This window comes from Mercenaria mercenaria, chromosome 11 (genome assembly GCF_021730395.1).
Source record: "Mercenaria mercenaria strain notata chromosome 11, MADL_Memer_1, whole genome shotgun sequence".
NCBI lineage: Eukaryota > Metazoa > Mollusca > Bivalvia > Venerida > Veneridae > Mercenaria > Mercenaria mercenaria.
The window spans coordinates 65,540,333-65,563,875 of NC_069371.1; the positions used below are offsets into that span (position 1 = coordinate 65,540,333).

Sequence of the window (23,543 nt, forward strand, 5' to 3'; positions counted from 1 at the left end):
GTCAGTAGGTCAAATAATGAAAAAACCTTGTGACCTCTCTAGAAGCCATACTTTTCATGCGATCAGTATGAAAATTGGTCTGAATGTTCATCTTGTTGATATCTAGGTCAAGTTTGAAACTGGGTCAACTGCGATCAAAAACTAGGTCAGTAGATCTAAAATTAGAAAAATCTTTTGACCTCTCTAGGGGCCATATTTTTCAATAGATCTTCATGAAAATTGGTCTGAATGTTCACCTTGATGATATCTAGGTCAGTTTCGAAACTTGGTCACGTGCGGTCAAAAACTAGGCCAGTAGGTATAAAAATAGAAAAACCTTGTGTCCTCTCTAGAGGCCATATTTTTCATGAGATCTTCATGAAAATTAGTGAGAATGTTCACCTTAATGATATCTAGGTCAAGTTCAAAACAGGGTCTCGTACCTTCTAAAACTAGGTCAATAGGTCAAATAATAGAAAAACCTTGTGACCTCTCTAGAGGCCATATTTTTCAATGGATCTTCATGAAAATTGGTCAGAATTTTTATCTTGATGATATCTAGGTTAAGTTCAAAACTGGGTCACATGAGCTCAAAAACTAGGTCACTTTGTCAAATAATAGAAAAAACGATGTCATACTCAAAACTGGGTCATGTGGGAACAGGTGAGCGATTCAGGACCATCATGGTCCTCTTGTTTAAGAAAATGTATTTGAATTCAGTCAAGCTGCATGGATCTTTATGTATAATCATAAACAAAGTTTATTTTGAACCTTTTGTTTCAGGTTTTAAGCAAATTTAGTAAATAAGATCACTTACAAGAATACATGTATCTGCTGCAATTTGAATTTTCTGGGCGAAAGTGATCTATCTACCTTTGAATCTTTTTAGAAAAAGTTAAAGTTAGACCGTCTAGATTGCTCAAAGTTGATGAATGCACTTGTTTACCCCTCTTAGTCCAGAATTGGCGGAGGATCAAGTGCTTAAGTTAAATATTAAGTATAATTTAGCATGAGTTAAATACATTTCAGTGTTTTAGTCACAAAAGTTTGTCCAGACTTGGCTGTTGGTTAGGGAGGCAGTCATTTGAAGACAAATTTGACTCCTAACTGTGGTTAAAATGATTAAGAAAGATGAAGTTAGGTTGATTTCACTGTGGTTGTACATGTACAAGTCTGTCTGACAGTAAGTTTGATTCCTGGGCAAGGCATAATTATGTTCTCCTTGAAGATTGATAAAAGACCTTGTGTCTGAAATCATTAAATTTTGTCCTCCAACTCTGATTCATGTTGGGAAGTTTGCATTTATTTCTGGAGAACAGGTTAGGTTAGTACCAGTACAGAATCTGGGAACACTTTTTCGTTAACTGCAGCCATTACATGAATGAAATACTCCATCTGTTGAAAAATGGCACTTAACCACAGAACAAATGTAAAAAACCTTCATGTATGATCAATTTAGAGAATTTTCTGGAAAAATCTAGTTTTGGATCACTCTTTGTACATTTAGTCTTTGTATTTTAAATAGTTATTTATTTGTTTATTTATGTTAAACAGGCCTCGTGTTCACAAAACATTTTCAGTCCCTGATGAGTTTGATAATAAAATTTTGTCATATACCGGTATATCAAAATTGGATGTTTGAAATCAAATGTTAAGTTAATTTCTATGTTGAAGTGACTGTATGGTAGTGGTGGTCAACTTTTGGCATTTGTATCAAAATGGCATGTTTGAAATCAAATCTTAATTTCATGTCTATTTTAAAATAACTATAACTTAATGTCTATTTTAAAATGACTATTCGGTATTGATGTTCAGCTTTTGGAATTTAATCTTGAAATTCTAGTAACATTCATGATCAGATTTCAATTTCAAACTCAGGGAGACTGAACAATGTTTTGTGAACATTAAGGTCGGAAATCATACCTTTCATAAACCTGGTTACTGTTATGATACTAGGATGCTGGTGTGTGTGATGCAGTTTATATCAGAATATTAATTTGTGAAATGTTTATTACGTTACTGTGAAATCATTTAAATTCGCTGGCATGAAATTTCGCACAAATGTGAAAAAGGACTGTTTCGCACTGGCTTTAATTTTCTATTTTGACATAAAAAAATAAAGTTAAAAATAATAATAGCGCGGTCTTTAATTCGCGCTTCGGTCGTAACGCGAAATACGCGAAAATTCGTCCTATGCGAGTAAAAATGATTTCACAGTATTTGATCATACTGAAATCATTAAATTTTGTAGGCATGAAATTACATTGTTATGGCCTAAACAGCATGAATTTGTACATTCCTTTTTTTTGCATGACATGTATTTGTTCTTTGAGGTTTAAAGGCACTGACCTCCAGATTTTGGCTAAAAAATTATCTTTCTTTGAAATTGAAGTTTGGTCATATTATGAATGTTTGACTATGAGTTTTAGTTTCTAAACTATTTTAAAAATGCCAAATCAAAAAACAAGATGATCGCGTCGGGAATCGAACCCGGACGGCTGCGGCAATAAAAAAGTTTTCCGCTGTTGTACCAATAGGGCTGTGAGGATTTAGTGTTCACTGTGCATTAGACATTAGATATTTATAATCAAGGCAGTTTATCTAGAGTAAAGCGTTACCAAAACGCTTTTAGATTTTTATCATAAGAAGTAATAAAACAACTAATTCTCATGTGTTTCCATAACATATAGTCTGTCAGTAATTAAGTTTGAAAGCTTTCTTTAGAAATGATACCATTAATTTCCAGATACCTAAAAAAATAATTATACCCCCACCAAACTTGTTTGAGGGGGGTATATAGGAGGCAGTTTTGTCGCGTCCCGTCGCGTCCCGTCCCGTCGCGTCCCGAAATCTATTATCTCAGTTATTACCAAATGGATTTGATTCAAACTTAAAATACCTGTTCCACCTTATCACCTACATCATGTGACACAAGGTGCATAACTCTTGACACCAAGTTTTCATGAATTATGTCCCCTTTTACTTAGAATTTAAGGTTAATTTTGATGTATTTTCACTATATCTCAGTTATTACTAAATGGATTTGATTCAAACTTAAAATAGATGTTCCACCTCATCACCCACATCATGTGCCCACATCATGTGACACAAGGTGCATAACTCTGACACCAAGTTTTCATGAATTATGTCCCCTTTTACTTAGAATTTAAGGTTAATTTTGTTGTATTTTCACTATATCTCAGTTATTACTAAATGGATTTGATTCAAACTTAAAATAGTTGTTCCACTTCATCACCCAGATGATGTGACATAAGGTGCTTAACTCTGACATAAATTTCTTATGAATTATGTCCCCTTTTACTTTAAATTTATCATTGATTTTGATGTATTTTCACTATATCTCAATTATTACAAAATGGATTTGATTCAAACTTAAAACAGATGTTCCACCTCATCAGCCACATCATGTGACACAAGGTGCATAACGCTGACACCAATTTTTCATGAATTATGCCCCTTTTTACTTAGAATTTATGGTTAATTTTGATGTATTTTCACTTTATCTCAGTTACTTCTGAATGGATTTGATCCAGACTTAAAATAGATGTTCCACCTCATCACCCACATCATGTGACACAAGGTGCATAACTCTGACACTAATTTTTCTTGAATTGTGTCCCCTTTTACCTAGAATTTAAGGTTAATTTTGATGTATTTTCACTATATCTCATTCTGATTGGCTTAGAGCCAAAGGGAAGTAACATTTTTTTAACTTTTGTACTGAGTTTCTTCCCCTTAAATTCCAGGAATTAGTCTATTTTTAGAAATCCTATTTTTAGATTTTCAGTATTTTAGGTATTTTTCTAACTTTTTTATTATAAGTCCTATGTAAAAAGTAAAAACATTTTTCTGTGGTAACATGGGTCGGTAAGACACTTTTTTTTGTATTCACTTTTAGTGTATCTCTTATGTTAGAGATTTAATATATTTACTTGTATTACTATACTAGTATTATACTAGTATTACTTATATGTGGAAGCCCAGGATGAAGTACTCCAAAGTATTTTTAAGATTCCTTATGGTTGCCATTCTTCTGTGACAAGACCGTATGGTGGGGGTATGAGTCACTCCTGTGACAGTTCTAGTTTTTGTTGTTGTCGAACGATCTGGAGGCCAGTGTTTATAATTTCATGGATGGACTGAACCAAGAAAAAGAGTCCCCCACAAGTATTAATGATTTCATAATAGTACAGACTGCAGATAATACATTAACAGTTTTTTCTTACTGTTTTATTAGCTCACCTGTCACATAGTGACAAGGTGAGCTTTTGTGATCACCCTTCGTCCGTCGTCAGTCCGTCCGTGCTTGCGTCCGTGCGTCAACAATTTCTTGTCTGCACGATAGTGGTTTCAGTTATGCTTTTATTTTAACCAAACTTGCACACAACTTGTATCACCATAAGATCTCGGTTCCTTTCTTGAACTGGCCAGATCTCTTTATGGGTTCCAGAGTTATGGCCCCTGAAAGGGCCAAAATTAGCTATTTTGACCTTGTCTGCACAATAGCAGCTTTATCTATTATTTGATTTTTACCAAACTGGCACACAACTTGTATCACTATAAGATCTTGGTTCCTTTCTTGAATTCGCCAGTTTCCATTATGGGTTCCAGAGTTATGGCCCCTGAAAGGGCCAAAATTAGCTATTTTGACCTTGTCTGCACAATAGCAGCTTCATTTATGATTTTATTTTAACCAAACTTGCACACAACTTGTATCACCATAAGACCTTGGTTCTTTTCTTCACCTGGCGAGATTCCTGTATGGATTCCAGAGTTATGGCCCCTGAAAGGGCCAGAATTAGCTATTTTGACCTTGTCTGCACAATATCAGCTTCATTTATGATTTGAATTTAATCAAACTTGCACAAAACTTGTGTCACCATAAGATCTCGGTTTCTTTTTTAAACCGGCCAGATCCCTTAATGGGTTCCAGAGTTATGGTCCCTGAAAGGGCCAGAATTAGCTATTTTGACCTTGTCTGCACAATAGCAGCTTCATTTATGATTTGATTTTAACCAAACTTGCACACAACTTGTATTACCACAAGATCTTGGTTCCTTTCTTGAACTGGCCAGATTCCATCATGGGTTCCAGAGTTATGGCCCCTTAAAGGTCCAAAATTGGCTATTTTGGCTTTTGCAGCCATATAGAGTCTTCATTTATGGTTTTATTTGATACAAACTTTCAAAATATCTTCAACAACAATAAATCTTGGATTCCATGACAAATCAGATCCAATCGTAGGTTCCAGAGTTATTTTATATCTGATTACCTCCCCTGATTGTAATCAAAATGGATTTATATCAGTAAGTACTTATAGGACTTATTTGAAATTTCATTATTGTCATTAGTTGGACTGAGCCAATCAGGGTAGATAACTATGGACTGATTTTTTGTCAAATTACCTCCCTTTATTTCAAATTAAAATAGGTATATCTCCGTAACTAATGAAGATACTGATCTGAAATTTCATTTATGTCAACAGATTTATTTGGCAGATCCTTCTTTTGTTCACTTACAATATTTTTTTCTTTAATAACTTCCCTTTTAGGTTACTATAAATAGCTTATTTTTAGTAACTTTTTTATTATTGGCCATAGGGAAAAACTGAGACCACTTTTCTGTGGTACAACATGGATGGTACCTCCAATTTTTAGGTGTATTTTGACATATCTGTACCTTGTAAGAATTTATTTTTCTTTTTGGTTAAATTTCTTCCCTTTGTTGTTCCTGCCCTTTGGACTTAGATATTTTTTCTGAGGACCTTCTTGTCCTCAAGTGCAATGATAACAGGTGAGCGATATAGGGCCATCATGGCCCTCTTGTTTATTTACATACTTCATAAGAAAACAAACGGATATTTTCTAGACAAATAGTACCATTCTGAGGGACTATTTTATTGATAATATATGTGTATGAATAACTAGATATCTGCAGGGCACATAAGTGATAGTCTGACACTGTCTCTGTAGTTTATGACAAAATTTCTTACACACAAAATAATTGCCTTTATCCTTATCCTGCTAAATTTCTATAATGAACTTATCCATCTTCAACTCGGACAGTACCATTAACTGTAAAAAAGGGGTGCTTACCAAAAATATCCTGACTGAATGGCGAACAGTGCAGATCATGATAAGACTGCATGGATGTGCACACTGATCATGATCTACACTGGTCGCAAAGGCAGAATCAGCCGACTCCAGCATTATAAGGGTAAAATATTTACTGTTTAGTAATTTTACGTTAAAGAAATTGTAATTGGGAGTTTAAAATTAGCTTAATTAGAACCATTAGAGGTTTAAAAGTTTGATATTATCAAAAAGATGTCAGTATGGTGATTAACATTAGTTATTTATCATACTATGTTTACTGTTTTATAAATTTGAAAATAATCCAGTAGAAATTCAAAAGGAAGTCGAGGTTAATATGTCTTTAAATGCTGTGTGGCATCTTTAAGAAATCTCCCTGCACTTGGACTTGTAGTAGTTATATTTTTCTGGTCTATTGGGATCTTGAAGTTCATCAAGGATTTAAGTTAGAAAATTCCGCTTAAGCCAGTATGCTAATGGTGTTGAGGGATGTTGCACTTTCAAATGCCTTTCTTGAACAGACTCGGTTAACCTTTAGCCTTCTGGGGCCAAGTGGTTTTGCCTTTGCGACCAGTATAGACCAAGATCTGTGCAGTTCGCTATTCAGTCAGTAAATCTTCAGTGAACACCCCTTTGAATAATAAATGGTATTGCCCAAATTGAATGATGGACCAGTCCATTTTAGAAATTTAGCGAGGTAAATGTTAAACTATCTTTGCTGTAATTTTGCATAGATGTGTTCTATGCTTCCAAAGTATCTTCTTATAGATCTGCTTACAGATTTGAGCTGTGCCATGAGAAAACCAACATAGTGGCTTTGCGACTAGCATGGATCCAGACCAGCCTGCGCATCTGAGCAGTCTGGTCAGGATCCATGCTGTTTGCTATTGGTTTCACTAATTGCAATATGCTTTGAAAGCGAACGGCATGGATCCTGACCAGACTGCGCGGATGCACAGGCTGGTCTGGATCCATGCTGGTCGCAAATGCACAATGTTGGTTTTCTCATGGCACGGCTCATATGGATTCTTTATACAGCATAATAATTATGTTGCTATTGATGTTGGATTAATCTGGTGTTTACAACATTCTGTTTTGTTCCTTGCATTATATTTAATGAATTTTAGTTTTCTATATTTTATACTACCTATAAAATAAACTATGACATTATTATGCAGCAGAATCACTGTTTGTATGTCATAGTGGCATGCTGGAAAAGAAATTCAGTCAAAACAGGCAAATATTTGGTGGTGGTTGTTAAGGAAATAGATATAGTTATGCCAGATATTTTGTTCGAATCAGAATTATTTGTCTTGAATTAAATCATTGTTGTTCTGATGTTTATTATTTAATCACTTGTGCTTTGCCCTGGCTCATGATAAAATTTCTTCAAAACTGAACTCCAAATAGTGACTTTATTTTCTCTACTGTTTTAGCAGCTATATTATCCCAGCATTTTTCTTGCAGTATTAGCCAGGCCCCCCCCCCCCCCCACTCCCTGGTGCTACTGTGCTGGATAAAATAAAGTTTTAAAAAGGAGAAATTGTAGTAAAAAATGCAGTTAATATTTGTTCACACTAAGTAATTATAAGCAGTTATAAACAAAGTGCATTTTGTTGACAATATATTTTCCCTGCTATTTTAGCCAGGTATTTTCCCTGCTATTTTAGCCAGGTATTTTCCCTGCTATTTTAGCCGGGTATTTTCCCTGCTATTTTAGCCAGGTATTATCCCTGCTATTTTAGCCAGGTATTTACCCTGCTATTTCCCTGCTATTATAGAAAGGTATTTTCCATGCTATTTCCCTGCTGTTTTAGCCAGGTATTTTCCCTGCTATTTTAGCCAGGTATTATCCCTGCTATTTTAGCCAGGTATTTACCCTGCTATTTCCCTGCTATTATAGAATGGTATTTTCCATGCTATTTCCCTGCTGTTTTAGCCAGGTATTTTCCCTGCTGTTTTAGCCAGGTATTATCCCTGCTATTTTAGCCAGGTATTTTTCCTGCTATTTCAGCCAGGTATTATCCCTGCTATTTTAGCCAGGTATTTTCCTTGCTATTTCAGCCAGGTATTATCCCTGCTGTTTTAGTGAGGTATTTTCCCTGCTGTTTTAGCAAGGTATTTTCCTTGCTATTTTAGCTAGGTATTTTTCCTGCTATTTTAGCAAGGTATTTTACCTGCTATTTTAGCTAGGTATTTTCCCTGCTATTTTAGCTAGGTATTTTCCCTGCAGTATTAGCCAGGGCTCCCAGTCCCCCACCTGATGCTGCTGTGCTGGACTAAGTAATTTTTAAAAAGGAGAAATTTCAGTGAAAATTGCAGTTATTATGCCCCTCTTCAAAGAAGGAGGGGTATATTGTTTTGCAGATGTCAGTCGGTCTGTGGGTCGGTATATAGGATGGTAACTCAAGAACGCTTGGGCCTAGGACCATGAAAGTTGGTAGGCAGGTTGGTCATAACCAACAGATGACCCCTATTGATTTTGAGATCTGTAGGTCAAATGTCATGGAGGTAGTGGGTTCGATCCTCGGCTGCATCATACCAAAGATGTTAAAAATTGTACTAGTAGCTTCCTCGCCTGGCGCTCAGCATTAAGAGGATAGTGCTAGGACTGGTCAGCCTGGTGTCAGTATAATGTGACTGAGTGGGGTATCATGTCTAAGGCGTAATATTGCAGTGAGGCAGCTCTATAAAGTTGGGCATTGTACTCACTGCTACAAGTAGACACTGTCATTTATATGACTGAAAAATTGTTGAAAAAGACCTTAAATCCGAACACACACACACACACACACAAGGTCACAGTGACCTAGAACAGTTAAAAGTTTTCCGGATGATAACTCAAGAACGCTTGGGCCTAGAGCCATGAAAATTGATATGGAGGTTGGTCATGACCTGCAAATGACCCCTATTGATTTTGAGGTCAGTAGGTCAAAGGTCCATGTTACAGTGACCCGGAACAGTTGATCATAAAAAGCAGATGACCCCAATTGATTTTGAGGTCAGTAGGTCAAAGGTCACAGTAACCCGGAACAGTTAAACAGTTTCAGGATGATAACTCAAGAATGCTTGGGCCTAGGATCATGAAAGTTGACACGGAGGTTAATTATGACCAGCAGATGATCCCTATTGATTTTGAGGTCAGTAGGTCAAAGGTCCATGTTACAGTGACCCGGAACAGTTAAATGATTTCCAAATGATAACTCAAGAATGCTTGGGCCAAGGATCATGAAAATTGATAGGAGGATGGTCATGACCAGATGACCCCTATTGATTTTAAGGTCAGTGAATTAAGGTCAAAGTAACATTGGCCTAGAACAGTTAAACCGTTTCCGGTTGATAACTTGAGAACACTTGGGCTTAGGATCACAAAACTTAATAGCCTAAGGGAGGTTGATCATCACTAGCATATGACCCCTATCGGTTTTGAGGTCAGTAGGTCAAGGTCACATTGAGCCAGAGCTGTAGAACTTTTGTGTACAATGAGCAAATAATTTCTGTTCCGTGTGCAGTTACTGAATGCATCAAGGGGGGCATTTTGTGTTCTACGAGCTCTTGTTTTTTTCACACTTAGTAATTATAAAAACTTATAAACCAAATGTATTTTGAGAATGTTATAAAACAGTCATCTATAAATATTCCAGTTGGTGTAGTATACAGAATATATACAGAAATGAATTAACTTACAATAGCTAGATTATAATTTGTACATACAAGTGTAAAGGAGAAAGAAGGGTAAAGATAGATTATATTCTCTTGCTTTGTGAAAATAATTAAGAAATATCGAAACAAAATATACTTTAGCCCCAGCAAGTTACTGATACCAGTTTACAACTGGGTCATCTGAGGCAATTGTTATGAAATGCCTTGTCCAAGGACACACTGTAACAAGAGTGGCCAGGATTTGAACCAGGTCCTTGATACCACCATAGATAAAAAAGCATCTTAGCCCTCACAATTAGTGTTAATTAAGGAAGTGTCAAAGCAGGGTATAGTTTTGTAAAATTTTGTATTCTTTATTCTTCCAGAATGAGGGACGTGGATAAAGAACAAACAGAAAGCTTGATAGGAGTGGACGCACCAGCAGAATAAATGAAATCTAAGTGATGAACTGAACAAAGGAAAAGAGTTTTTTATTGTTATCAGGAGGGACTAAACAATGATAATTGAGTCGTGCCATGAGAAAACCAACATAGTGAGTGGCTTTGTGACCAGCATGGATCCAGACCAGCCTGCGCATCCGCGCAGTCTGATCAGAATCCATGCTGTTCGCTTTCAAAGTCCTATAGTTATTAGAGAAACTGTTAGCGGACAGCATGGATCCTGACTAGACTGCACGGATGCGCAGGCTGGTCTGATTCCATGCTGGTCACAAAGCCACTATGTTGGTTTTCTCATGGCACGGCTTATATAGAATACATGCTGTATGTTACCAGTGTAAGTGATACGTACTGTGGAGAATGTGGCTGTGGACTGCCTCCGCATAATACAGTCAAACTTTGTTTGCTCGAACTTGGCAGGACCGGCAAAATTTGTTATCGTAAATTCGAGACGTCATTAAGTGTACATTATGTAGGGATTTTGCTGGGCCCTGCCGATGAGTTGGAGCAAAGAGTGTTGTTTGAATTGTCCGAGTTCAAGGGAACGAATATAAACTTTGGCTGCAGTGTGATGAATTGTGGGTACATGTATTTGTCCAAAAATGTAAACAACACACACATATTCTAACAATAACAGAAAAGCAATGTAATTACTTCATTTATACGCAAAAAATTGTCTTAGAGTTTTAATCTTTATTCAGAATTTCTTAAGTCGGTTAAAAAGCTGAAAATGTTGAATTGGTTGAAATTTGAAATAACAGTTTCAGTCGATAGGATAGTATAAGCAGTCTAGAACAAAGTTCACATGCAGTAAATCAAGGAATGCCTGTTTCCAATTAAATCAGAGAATTAGGTTTCCTTTTCCCACCAAACAAATAAAATATTCGAATCGATAAAGTTTGTTCATGATTAAAGATTGTTTTTAGTAATGTTCAAAGACTTCAGTAAGCGAAGATAAAACTTACTGTCAAAGACTTCAATAAGGTTACTGCAAAGATAAAACTTACTGTCAAAGACTTCAATAAAGTTATTGCGTAGACTGAAACTTACTGCAAAGACTTAAATAAAGTTATTGCAAAGACTGAAACTTACATGAAAGACCTAAAGCTACCACAGAGACTTCAGTCAATTGAAATATGCATTTGAAATGAAATGAAGAACAGGCTGATGAAACTTCCTGTTTGCATTTGCTCTTAGTGGCAAAATGATGAAGGTTTGTTACTGTAGGGACTGTTTAAAGAATTGTTTCACTTAAGACATGTCTGATGGCTGCGTTATGAAGAACGAATAATGCCTAACTGCCAGAACTACATCTGGTATTTGTTACAAAGACTGTCACAAACGGTACAACTACTAACACAGCTAATCATTGAAGGTACAAACATTTCAAAGTTAAAAATTCAAAACACTCTTTGTTGCAGAAAATATTTTTTGCTAAACTCAGCCTAAAATTTAGCATGGGTGCCATCGAAATATGCATTTTCAAACCATGTATCCCCTCCACACTGGTAACTGGGTTATAAGCTTTAATGAATGGATAACCAAATGTTTTTAGTGTTTGAGTGTAAGGATTTGTGTTGTGTTAACTTCTTGATACCTCTACCACACGGATACAGATAATGTTACTAGATCTGTAATGTAGTTTGACCTCTGTGCTTAAAAAATTCAAGGAAAATGAAAAATTTTGTTATTTTCCATTGTGAAACTGGGTCTTTATAATTTTATAATGTCCATTATTTTAGTTATTACATTCCATATACAGAAGTTGCAAGGCTGCATTTTTGACAGCTTCCCAGTAATTGGTTAAGTGTTAACAAACTGTCACCTTTTTAACCCTGTATAATCTGTTCACTGAAGTTATCCTTTCTTTGCCTTACTGTTCAGCTACAATTTTGCCTAGACCAATTTAAATGAGCCACACCATGAGAAAACCAACATAGTGCATTTGCGACCAGCATGGATCCAGATCAGCCTGCTCATCCGGGCAGTCTGACCAGGATCTGTACTGTTCACTAACAGTTTCTCTAATTGCAACAGGGTTCAAAAGCAAACAGGATGGATCCTGACCAGACTGCACGGATGCACAGGCTGGTCTGGATCCATGCTGGTCGCAAATGCATTATGTTGGTTTTCTCATGGTGTGGCTCAAATATCTTTTCAAAGATAAATGGTAATAGTGTTCTAGGTTATAACATTTCAATTCATTTCCTTGAAAAAAAAAAAAAAGACAAAAGTCAAATTGTTGTAAGCAAATTTTACCTACTTTAACCACACACAGTTTCAAATTTGTCTTTTGATTCAGATTGTTGAAATATCCTGACATCTATTAACATATGGACATGTGAAACCAGATATTGTATTGAAATCAAAAGAAACACTCCACAATCAGCATTTTAAAGCTTGGGATAGGTTAGGAGAGTGGAGGATGTCAAAACTTTATAAAAATCAGTAAAATATATGTTTCTTATAGTGATCTGACTCTACATTTCTTATTACATGACGTCCTGTATAAATCTGTGGTTTATAATTTGTGCCATTGACCAGTCAATAGTTCAGCATAGGTTTTCAAAGCTGGAATGAAAAATAGAGAAAAAACTTTGAAAGTTATTTCTTATGAAATTTAATAAAACACTTTCTGTATGGCTTCCTGGTCAATAGTCAAAGCTATTAGAGCTTGATGCATCAGACCTCCTGCAGTTTGTTTTGACTATTGACTGGCAAGCCATACATGTATAATAAGTGTATAGTAGGTAATATGTGTTCTTACTGTTAAAAAATCTTAACTACAGTGTTTATTATGCAGTGTAAATATTGAATCATGATTTAAGAAAATTATGCAAGTTTCGACTATAGCAAAAGTGTAATAATTATTTTGGATATTCATTTGTATAAGACCTATATTGCTTTTGTAACAAAAGTTGCAGCACAATATCATGTCATGCACAGTTTTGCTGATTTGTTTTTAAAGAGGCTTGCACTTTGGTTCACTTACAAATACTGGTATTGTTCACAGAAAGTGTCAGGTGAGATTTTCATTGATTGTGTAGTCATTTTCAATGAATAATAAGAAATTGACACTGCAGGTGTCCACACTTTGTTTAATATGGATAAAGCTTACTCTAAACTAAGATGCAGATAGCTGATAAAGTGTACCCATTTTATTGCAATATTTAAACATGCTTTATGGGGTGGTCTCAAAATGATAGTTTAAAGGCTATAAATGCTGTATTTACAAAGGTTTTAGAAATTAATGAAATTTTGTGAGGCTATAAATGCTATATTTACAGAGGTTTTAGCAATTAATGAAATTTTGTGAGGCTATAAATGCTATATTTGAAGAGGTTTTAGCAATTAATGCAATTTTGTGAGGCTATAAATGCTATATTTACAGAGGTTTTAGCAATTAATGCAGTTTTGTGAGGCTATAAATGCTATAATTGAAGAGGTTTTAGCAATTAATGAAATTTTGTGAGGCTATAAATGCTATATTTGAAGAGGTTTTAGCAATTCATGAAATTTTGTGCTTCTATTTATTACACTGGGTATATAGAAAATTAGTTTAATCATTGGAGCTAAATAACTTCTTATATTAACATAATTTATTATTTGTCAGGGGAGATGAATTTTGTTTTTATGTCACTGGTGTCCAAGACCGAGGAGACATATAGTGTTTTTATTGTTTGTACCTCCATTCCTGTGTCCGTCTGTCTGTCCTTCTGACACTTATTATGCCCCCCTTTGAAAAAGGAGGGGTATATTGTTTTGCAGATGTCGGTCGGTAGGTCGGTCGGTCATTCGGTCTGTCGGTCAGTCGGTCAGAATGTAGACCTATCCGTTTCCGGATGATAACTCGAGAACGCTTGGGCCTAGGATCATGAAAGTTGATAGGGAAGTTGGTCACCACCAGTAGATGACCCCTATTGATTTTGAGGTCAGTATGTTAAAGGTCAAGGTCGCAGTGACCCTGAACAGTAAAACGGTTTCCGGATGATAACTCAAGAACACTTGGGCCTAGGATCATGAAAGTTGATAGGGACGTTGGTCATGACCAGCAGATGACCCCTATTGATTTTGAGGTCTGTATGTCAAAGGTCAAGGTCACAGTGACCATGAATAGTGAAACGGTTTCCGGATGATAACTCAAGAACACTTGGGCCTAGGATCATGAAAGTTGATAGGCAGGTTGGTAATGACCAGCAGATGACCCCTATTGATTTTGAGGTCAGTATGTTAAAGGTCAAGGTCACAGTGACCCTGAACAGTAAAACGGTTTCCGGATGATAACTCAAGAACACTTGGGCCTAGGATCATGAAAATTGATAGGGAGGTTGGTAATGACCAGCAGATGACCCCTATTGATTTTGAGATCAGTATGTTAAAGGTCAAGGTCACAGTGACCCTGAACAGTAAAACAGTTTCCCGATGATAACTCAAGAACGCTTAGGCCTAGGGTCACGAAAGTTGATAGGGAGGTTGATCATGACCAGCAAGTGACCCCTATTGATTTTGAGATCAGTATGTCAAAGGTCAAGGTCACAGTGACCAGGAACAGTAAAATGGTTTCCAGGCAATAACTCGAGAACGCTTTGGCTTAGTGTCAGGAAAATTGATAGTTAGGTTGGCCATGACCAGCAGATGACCCCTATTGATTTTGAGGTCATTAGGTCAAAGGTCAAGGTCACATTGGCCAGGAACAGTTAAATGGTTTCTGATCATCTTGTCCAAAACCATAGGGCCTAGGGCTTTGATATTTGGTATGTAGCAAAATCTAGTGGTCCTCTACCAAGATTGTTCAGATTATTTCCCTGGGGTCAAATATGGCCACACCCCCTAGGGTCACATTGTTTATATAGACTTATATAGGAAAAAACTTTGAAAAACCTCTTGTCCAAAACCACAGGGCCTAGGGCTTTGATATTTTGTATATGACATCATCTAGTGATCCTCTACTAAGATTATTCAAATTATTCCCCTAGGGTCAAATATGGCTCCGCCCTGGGGGTCACATGGTTTACATTTACTTATATAGGGAAAAACGTTGAAAATCTTCTTGTCTAAAAACCGCAAAGTCTATGGCTTTGGTATTTTGTAATGTAGCATCATTTAGTGGTTCTCTACCAAGTTTGTTCAAGTTATCCCTCTCGGGTCAAATATGGCCCTGCCTCAGAGGTCAAATTGTTCATATAGACTTATATAGGGAAAAACTTAGAATCTTCATGTCCATAACTTACATCATTCAAATTTGGACCACATGTATAGTTTTGAGTGGCAAGATGAACCTTGACATGAGTTGACCTTGATCTTGACCTAGTGACCTACTTTCACATTTCTGTACCTACAGCCTTCAAATTTGGACCACATGCATAGGTTTGTGTACTGAAAAAAACTTTGACCTTGTTATTGACCTAGAGACCTACTTTCACATTTTTGAAGGTACAGGTTTCAAATTTGGACCACATGCATAGTTTTTTGTTCCAAAAATACAATTTGACCTTGATTTTGACCTAGTGACCTAGTTTCACATTTCTCAAGCTACAGCCTTCAAATTTGAACCACAAGTATACTTTTGTGTACTGAAATGAACTTTGATCTTGAGATTGACCTAGTGACCCACTTTCACATTTCTGAAGGTACAGGCTTCAAATTTGGACCACTTGCATAGTTTTGTGTTCCGAAATAAAATTTGACCTTGATTTTGACCTAGTGACCTACTTTCACATTTCTCAAGCTACAGCCTTCAAATTTGAACCACATGCGTAGTTTTGTGTACCGAAATGAACTTTGATCTTAAGATTGACCTAGTGACCTACTTTCACATTTTTGAAGGTACAGGCTTCAAATTTGGACTGCATGCATATTTTTGTGTTCTGAATTGAAATTTTACATTGATTTTTATCTATTACCTACTTTCACATTTCTCAAGCTACAGCCTCCAAATTTGAAGCACATGCATAGTTCTGTTTACCGAAATGAACTTTACCTTGAAATTGATCTAGTGACCTGCTTTCACATTTCTCAAGCCACCGCTTTCAAATTTGGACCACATATACATTGTTTTGTACCTAAATGAAATTTGACCTTGATTTTGACTTTGAGCTAGTCTTGAAATTTGGAACATTCAAAAATGGCTCTGTGGATGGCGCCAAGATCAATCTGTAATCTCTTGTTAGGTTAATAGGTTAAATGTCAAGGTCAGATTAAACCAGAATGGTAGAACTTTTGTTTACAGTGAGCATATAATTTCTGTTCCTTGTGCAATTACTAAATGCATCAAGGGGGGCATTTCGTGTTTGACGAGCTCTTGTTTATATATGTGTACTCAACTCTTACAGATTCTGTTCAACTGAAACGGAACTGGATAATAATTATGAATCATCAATTATACAATATGAAGCGCACATGTTCCTGTTGTTAGAACTTTTATTTCAGACATAAAAAACTGAAAGTTTGCCTTTTTGGACTTCATAATTTGATTATATCAAGTATTTTCAGGTGGCATGTGTCGTACAGTGTTGACGTCATTCATATTTATTTGAGTTATGCTCTTTTAAAACTTTTTTTATATTATTCCATGAAGCATTTTCAGGGGCTATTACATCATACAATGTTGACATTATTCTTTTATTTAATTATGAAGACTTATGTTATGGAATTGTACTGTTATTTTGTTAGACAATGTGTATTGTTAGTTAGTTAATATTTTAGTCCTTCTACTAGATATTATATTAATGTATATATACTGAATTAACCTAAACATTGTTAAAAGAGTGATATATAATGATAATTTTGATATTTCACAATGTCTATGAATCATGTTAGCATTTGCTTTTAGTTTTGATATATTTAATAATATTATTTTTGTAATCATAAAGAAAAAACTACATTTTTGTTACGTGAAGAAAGTACATTGTACTACTGGTCTTTGAAATATCTGATGTGTGTATTTTGCCATCACAGAATGATTTTTTTGATGAGATTGAAAACAAATTCCACTCAACTGAAGAATGCTTTCACATACGGTTGTCAAACTTAATATGATGATTGCCTGCGGTTACTAGACGACCCCTCGTCTTTCAAGGGTCACTAAACTACTTAATCAAATATTTTAGAATGCTACACACGTCTTTGGCATTATATGATTGCCTCACGTGGCAGGTTTGATAACTCTGGCTCACATTTTTACAAAATAATACACTTTTTTTTCACTTAAAATTTTGTAGAAAGTTTTTTATGTAAGCAGGAACCATGTTAATAAATGCATTCAGACCCTTCATAGGTCTTTAACACCATGAATTGACCGTTCTGAGCCGGGTTTCATTTCTTCAATTTACACTTTACAACTTTTTGCCCCATTTTCAACTGAGAAAATTTTGCTACAGCTTCCAATAGTCAAGTGCACAGTAATTAGATAGACAGCTTTTGTTATACGTATAGTCTAGATAGCCCCATTCATGATTTTAGTACACCTTTGTCTGCATGTAAGAACATTAACTTTACATTCTGTTTCATTAAAAAAGCCGTCCTTAACAAAAATATTAAATGAGCCGTGCCATGGGAAAACCAACATAGTGGCTTTCCGACCAGCATGGATCCAGACCAGTCTGCGCATCTGCGCAGTCTGGTCAGGAACCATGCTGTTCGCTAATGGTTTCTCTAATTGCTATAGGCTTTGAAAGCGAATAGCATGGATCCTGACAGGACTGCGCGGATGCGCAGGCTGGTCTGGATCCATGCTGGTCGCAAAGCCACTATGTTGGTTTTCTCATGGCGCGGCTCAAATACATCGAGAGGCGCAAATTGTTTCTTTTAAATCATCTTTGTAGTTTACCTTTCTGTATTCTGTAATATTTTAGTAATTTGTCTAAAAATGAAATGCATTTAGGTCTGGGTTGATGTGCAAAAGATGTGTTTACAGATGTTATGTGTATGGGTATACAAGTGATATTTTATGAATGTTAAATGGTTTAAATGTTTAAGAACATCGCAAAATTAAATGACTGAAAGTCATCTTGTTTTTGCTTATATTTGTAGTCCAATATTCAGTTTTATATGCCTGTCATTTAGTGGTGTGCTGATAAATCACATTTTAAATGTCTTGTAAGGTGATCACCAATGCAAATCTCAATAAATTGATGAATTGCTACAAATAAAAAAGGAGTAATTCAGACATGTATAACTCCTTACCTAAAGAGTTTTTCCTTAACACAAGTGAAACTTTTTCTGATTTGCTTAATCTGTGAACAGAAATCAACTTAAAGTAAAACAATTGTAATGTAAGTGAAAGTAAATCAGCTGTCTGAAGTTTTTGGGGTAGAAAAGGGAAAAAATTCCAACCTGTTGACAAGAAAAGCAAATGTGGACGTTTAATATATGTTATGACTGCATTATTGCAGAAGTATTTAAACCATAGTGCTTTTATAAAACAAAAGTTTTGTCCTGAAATCAACCTGACAAAAATAAATAAATCTACTTTACTTATTTAAACCTACAAAAGAACCACTGCTATTGGGAATTAGCTGTCCTATTTTGGCATTAATTAAACTTTAATGATTTTTAATACGAATGTATGAAGCATATGGAGAACTATCCATGGTTGGCATCCATGTTTGTTCCATGTCAACACCTAGCTTAAAGTTTTGATGCATTCTTCATGTCAGTAATTACTCAATGGATTTCCTTCAAACTTAAAGTAATTGTTTCTTAGTCTAACCATTATCCACATTTAATGGGACATGACGTAACTCTGATACCAGAAGTTCATGAATTATGTCATTTTTAGCTCATCTGATTCTTCGGGGGAAAAAAGATGAGTTATTGTCATAACTTGATCGGCGTTGCCTGCTTATGTTTTATTTTTAGGTCAGCTTTTCTCCTAAACTATCAAAGCTATTGTTTTAAAACTTGCAACACTTGTTCACCATCAAAAGCTGACTCTATACAGCAAGAAACATAACTCCATCCTGCTTTTTGCAGGAAGTATGGCCCCTTTTGGACTTCTATCAGATTTCTTGGTTTTGCGTTTAGGCCAAATTTATTCCTGTACTGGCAAAGCTAATGACTTTAAAACTTGGAGCAGTTATTCTCAGCTAAAAGCTGACACTGCACAGCAAGTACCGTAACTCTGCATTGCTTTTTGCAAGAATTCTGGTTTCTTTTGGACTTAGAAAATGATGGGTGGTCAATATTTCCATTATACAGAGACAAAACAAGAGGGCCATGAAAACTCTGTATCGCTCACCTGACCTATTGACCTAAAGATCATCAAGATTAACATTCTAACCAAGTTTCCTTAAGATATGGTCATAAATGTGGTCTCTAAAGTGTTAACTAGCTTTTCCTTCGATTTGACCCGTTGACCTAGTTTTTGACCCAACATGACCCATTCATGATGATACAATCATAAATGTGACCTCTACAGTGTTAACAACTTTTCCTTTGATTTGACCTGGTGACCTAGTTTTTGACCCCAGATGATCCAATATTTAACTTGTCACAAGATTTTAATGAGGGTTACATTCTGACAAAGTTTCATTAACATTGGGTCAAAATTGTGACCTCTAGAGTGTTAACAAGCTTTTCCTTTGATTTGACCTGGTGACCTAGTTTTTGACCCTAGATGACCCAATATCGAACTCGTCCAAGATTTTAAAGAGAGTAACATTCTGACCAATTTTCATTAAGATTGGGCTAAAATTGTGACTAGAGTGTTAACAAGCTTTTCCTTTGATTTGACCTGGTGACCTAGTTTTTGACCCCAGATGAACCAATATCGAACTTGTCCAAGATTTTATTAAGAGTAACATTCTGAACAAGTTTCATTAAAATTGGGCCAAAATTGTGAACTCTAGAGTGTTAACAAGCTTTTCCTTTGATTTGACCTGGTGACCTAGTTTTTGAACCCAGGTGACTCAATATCAAACTCGTCCAAGATTTTATTGAGGGTAACATTATGACCAAGTTTCATTAACATTGGGCCACAGTTGTGACCTTTAGAGTGTTAACAGTCAGATTGTTTGACGACTGACGACGGACAGACGAAGTCGGACGACGGACACAGTGTGATCACAAAAGCTCACATTTGAGCACTTTGTGCTCAGGTGAGCTAAAAAAAAATAGATGAGCGTCTGCATCCGCAAGGCGGTGCTCTTGTTTTACTTAGAATTTCAGGTTAAAGTTCTGATTCACTCACTCTAGCTCACCTGTCACAAAGTGACAAGGTGAGTTTTTGTGATCGCGCGATGTTTGTGCGTGCTTAAACTTTTGCTTGTGACCACTCTAGAGTTCACATTTTTCATGGGATCTTTATGAAAATAGGTCAGAATGTTCACCTTGATGATATCTAGGTCAAGTTTGAAACTGGGTCAAGTACGTTTCAAAACTAGGTCAGTAGGTCTAAAAATAGAGAAACCTTGTGACCTCTCTAGAGGCCATATTTTTCAATGGATTTTCATGAAAATTGGTCAGAATGTTCACCTTGATGGTATCTAGATCAAATTCGAAACTGGGTCATGCGCGATCAAAAACTAGGTCAGTATGTCTAAAAATAGAAAAACCTTGTGACCTCTCTAGATGCCATATTTTTCAATGGATCTTCATGACAATTGGTCAGAATGTTCACCTTGATATCTAGTTCAAGTTCGAAACTGTGTCACTTGCCATCAAAAACTAGATCATTAGGTCAAATAATAGAAAAACCTTGTGACCTCTCTAGAGGTCATATTTTTCATGGGATCTGTATGAAAGTTGGTCTGAATGTTCATCTTGATGGTATCTAGGTCACAGGAAAAGGTATATAGTGAACGGCACATATAACCGACAGACAAAATGACCTACAGCTATTGTGACAAACCACGTATCTAGTAACATAATTGCATTGGTTGTCAGCAATTTTGTTTCCAGACTCTTAACATGTAACTGTATGCAACAACATCACAAGTTTATTTCACATGTACATGTAGCGTCATTATGAAAAGTTGATTTAGGAATGTTTTGTAAATTTTCTTTACATAGAGAGGATTTTTGTTTGTTTCAGTGTAAAATAAAAATATTTTTCAGGGTGTGAACTTCAAATGCAATATTTTTACAAGAGTGAAAATGAGGTCCATCAGAAAAATGAATTTTAATATTACATTTGAAACAAACAGAATTTCTTTTTATCTCGTGTTTTTAGCTCATCTTAGCACAAAGTGCTCATGGTGAGTTATTATGATCACGCTGTGTCTGTCCGGGCCAACGTCCGTCAAGTCGTCCGTCCGTCGTCAACATTTGTGTTTACACAACATCTTCTCCAAAATCAATAAATGGATTTTGATGAAACTTGGCCATGAGGTTCTTTGGTTGTCCTCTACCAAAGTTGTTCAAACGGTTTCGCTTGGTTGCACATAGGGGCTACCAGAGCTAGAAATAGAGAAAAAAACTTCAAACGACATCTCCTCCTAAACCGATGATCAGATTTTGAAATATTTTCACACAAATGATCATGATATGACCCTCTATCAAGATTGTTTAAATTATACCGATTTGAAGAAAAAAAAGAAAAAAAGGGCGTGGTCAGTCTTCCCTTTATGTATATAGTGGAAAATTTAAAAATCTTCTTGTATGAAACTGCTCGCCCGATTTTAAAATACTTTTACACAAATGGTCCTTGTGTGACCATCTACCAAGATCATTCAAATTATTTTGATTCGTCTAAAAACATGGCCGTCAAGTCTTCCGTCTGTCGGCAACATTTGTGTTTAAACAACATCTTCTCCATAATCAATAAATGGATTTTGGTAAAACTTGGCCATGAGGTTCTTTGGTTGTCCTCTACCAAAGTTGTTCAAACGGTTTAGCTTGGTTGCACATAGGGGCTACCAGAGCTAGAAATAGAGAAAAAAACTTCAAACTTCATCTGCTCCTAAACCGATGATCAAATTTTGAAATAATTTCACACAAATGATCTTGATATCACCCTCTATCAAAATTGTTTAAATTATACCGATTTGAAGAAAAACAAGAAAAAAAGGGCGTGGTCAGTTTTCCCTTTTTGTATATAGTGGAAACTTTAAAAGTCTTCTTGTTTGAAACTGCTAGTCTGAATTTAAAATAATTCTACACAAATGGTTCTTGTGTGACCTTCTACCAAGATTGTTCAAATTATGCCGATTCGTCAAAAAACTTGGCTGCCTGGGGGCATAGCCACATTTCTTTTCTGAATCAATAATAATAGCTAGAGCCTTGATATTTGGCATGTGGTGTCAGATTTGTAATGTCTACCATAATTGTTCAAATTATTGCCCTAGGTTCAAAAGTGTGTGTAAGACGTATTAATATAGGCAAACATAGAAGAAACCTATAAACGCTGTACTTATACAAACACACTTGAAGCAGTGAGAGCTCTAGAATCAATGACACTCAGGCTATTAAATCTACTCATTTCTAGAATTATACCGGTATATATATATATAAAAAAAATTTATCACTGTAAAATGTGCGATCTATTTCGTGCTAATACATTGTGCTTCGATAATTCATTGATTAGAAAAAATCGTACATAATATACTGCAGGTATTGTATCATACGCTTTCAACTCAAAATAAAATATTAAAACATATTACTAAAGGACCAAGTTTACTTAAGCCTTATATGGCCTATGCAATTTTGAGAATTTTCAAATTGGCTATAATTTGAAAAGCTATATATTGTTTGCCACCAGAATGTTTATCTACTATAAGGAATTTAGTTTTTATTAAATACATTTATTATTTTGTTCAAAACATGTCACTGAATATTGCTGAAATCGCAGATTTTTTTGAAATTTTTACAGGCATTTATTTTTACCATATATAGGTCATATGGGAATGTTTTCAGTAGTGAGCGCACTCGGGACCACATAATATTTTGACCATAGTTCCAGCTTATTTTACAGAATTTATGGTAATTGGTTGCGGGTTTACCCCGCTACCAAAGTTAAAGTGTATTTCTGACAATCATAGTATCTTTATTTTATTCCGAATCACATCCAAAGGATGTTCATGTGCTACACACAAAAAAATAGTCCCATTCATGAACAATGCGGATGAATTATTAATGAACAAGCAGTTCTTATTCAACCTGTATCCACTCACACTGACCATTTAGATTATATAAGATCTATCAATGATAAGGTATTCCAGCCCATGGTTACATCACAAGCTGGTCAGGCAGAGTTCATCTTAGATATGAGCCACATTAAATTTGTATTTGTTTCTCATTCATGTATAATCAATTAATCATAGACTGGCATTTAAACAGAAAATAAATCTACAAAAACCCGCAACCATCAGACATTTCAAGGCTTTGATTTTTTGATTGTGGTCGACAGTTGTGC

General features: G+C 35.6%; 1 protein-coding gene across 2 annotated transcripts in view; it reads left to right on the forward strand.

The window, feature by feature from the left end:
* LOC123532951 (solute carrier family 35 member F5-like) overlaps window positions 1-18,199 on the forward strand; it is a 45,842-nt gene extending 27,643 nt beyond the window's left edge. For both annotated transcript variants that reach the window (XM_053517604.1, XM_053517605.1), the window contains one exon: window positions 10,121-18,199. In XM_053517604.1, coding sequence (XP_053373579.1) covers window positions 10,121-10,184 — 64 coding nt within the window. In that variant the 3' untranslated portion in view covers window positions 10,185-18,199. The remainder of the gene's footprint in view (window positions 1-10,120) is intronic.
* The last annotated feature ends 5,344 nt before the right edge of the window (window positions 18,200-23,543 follow it).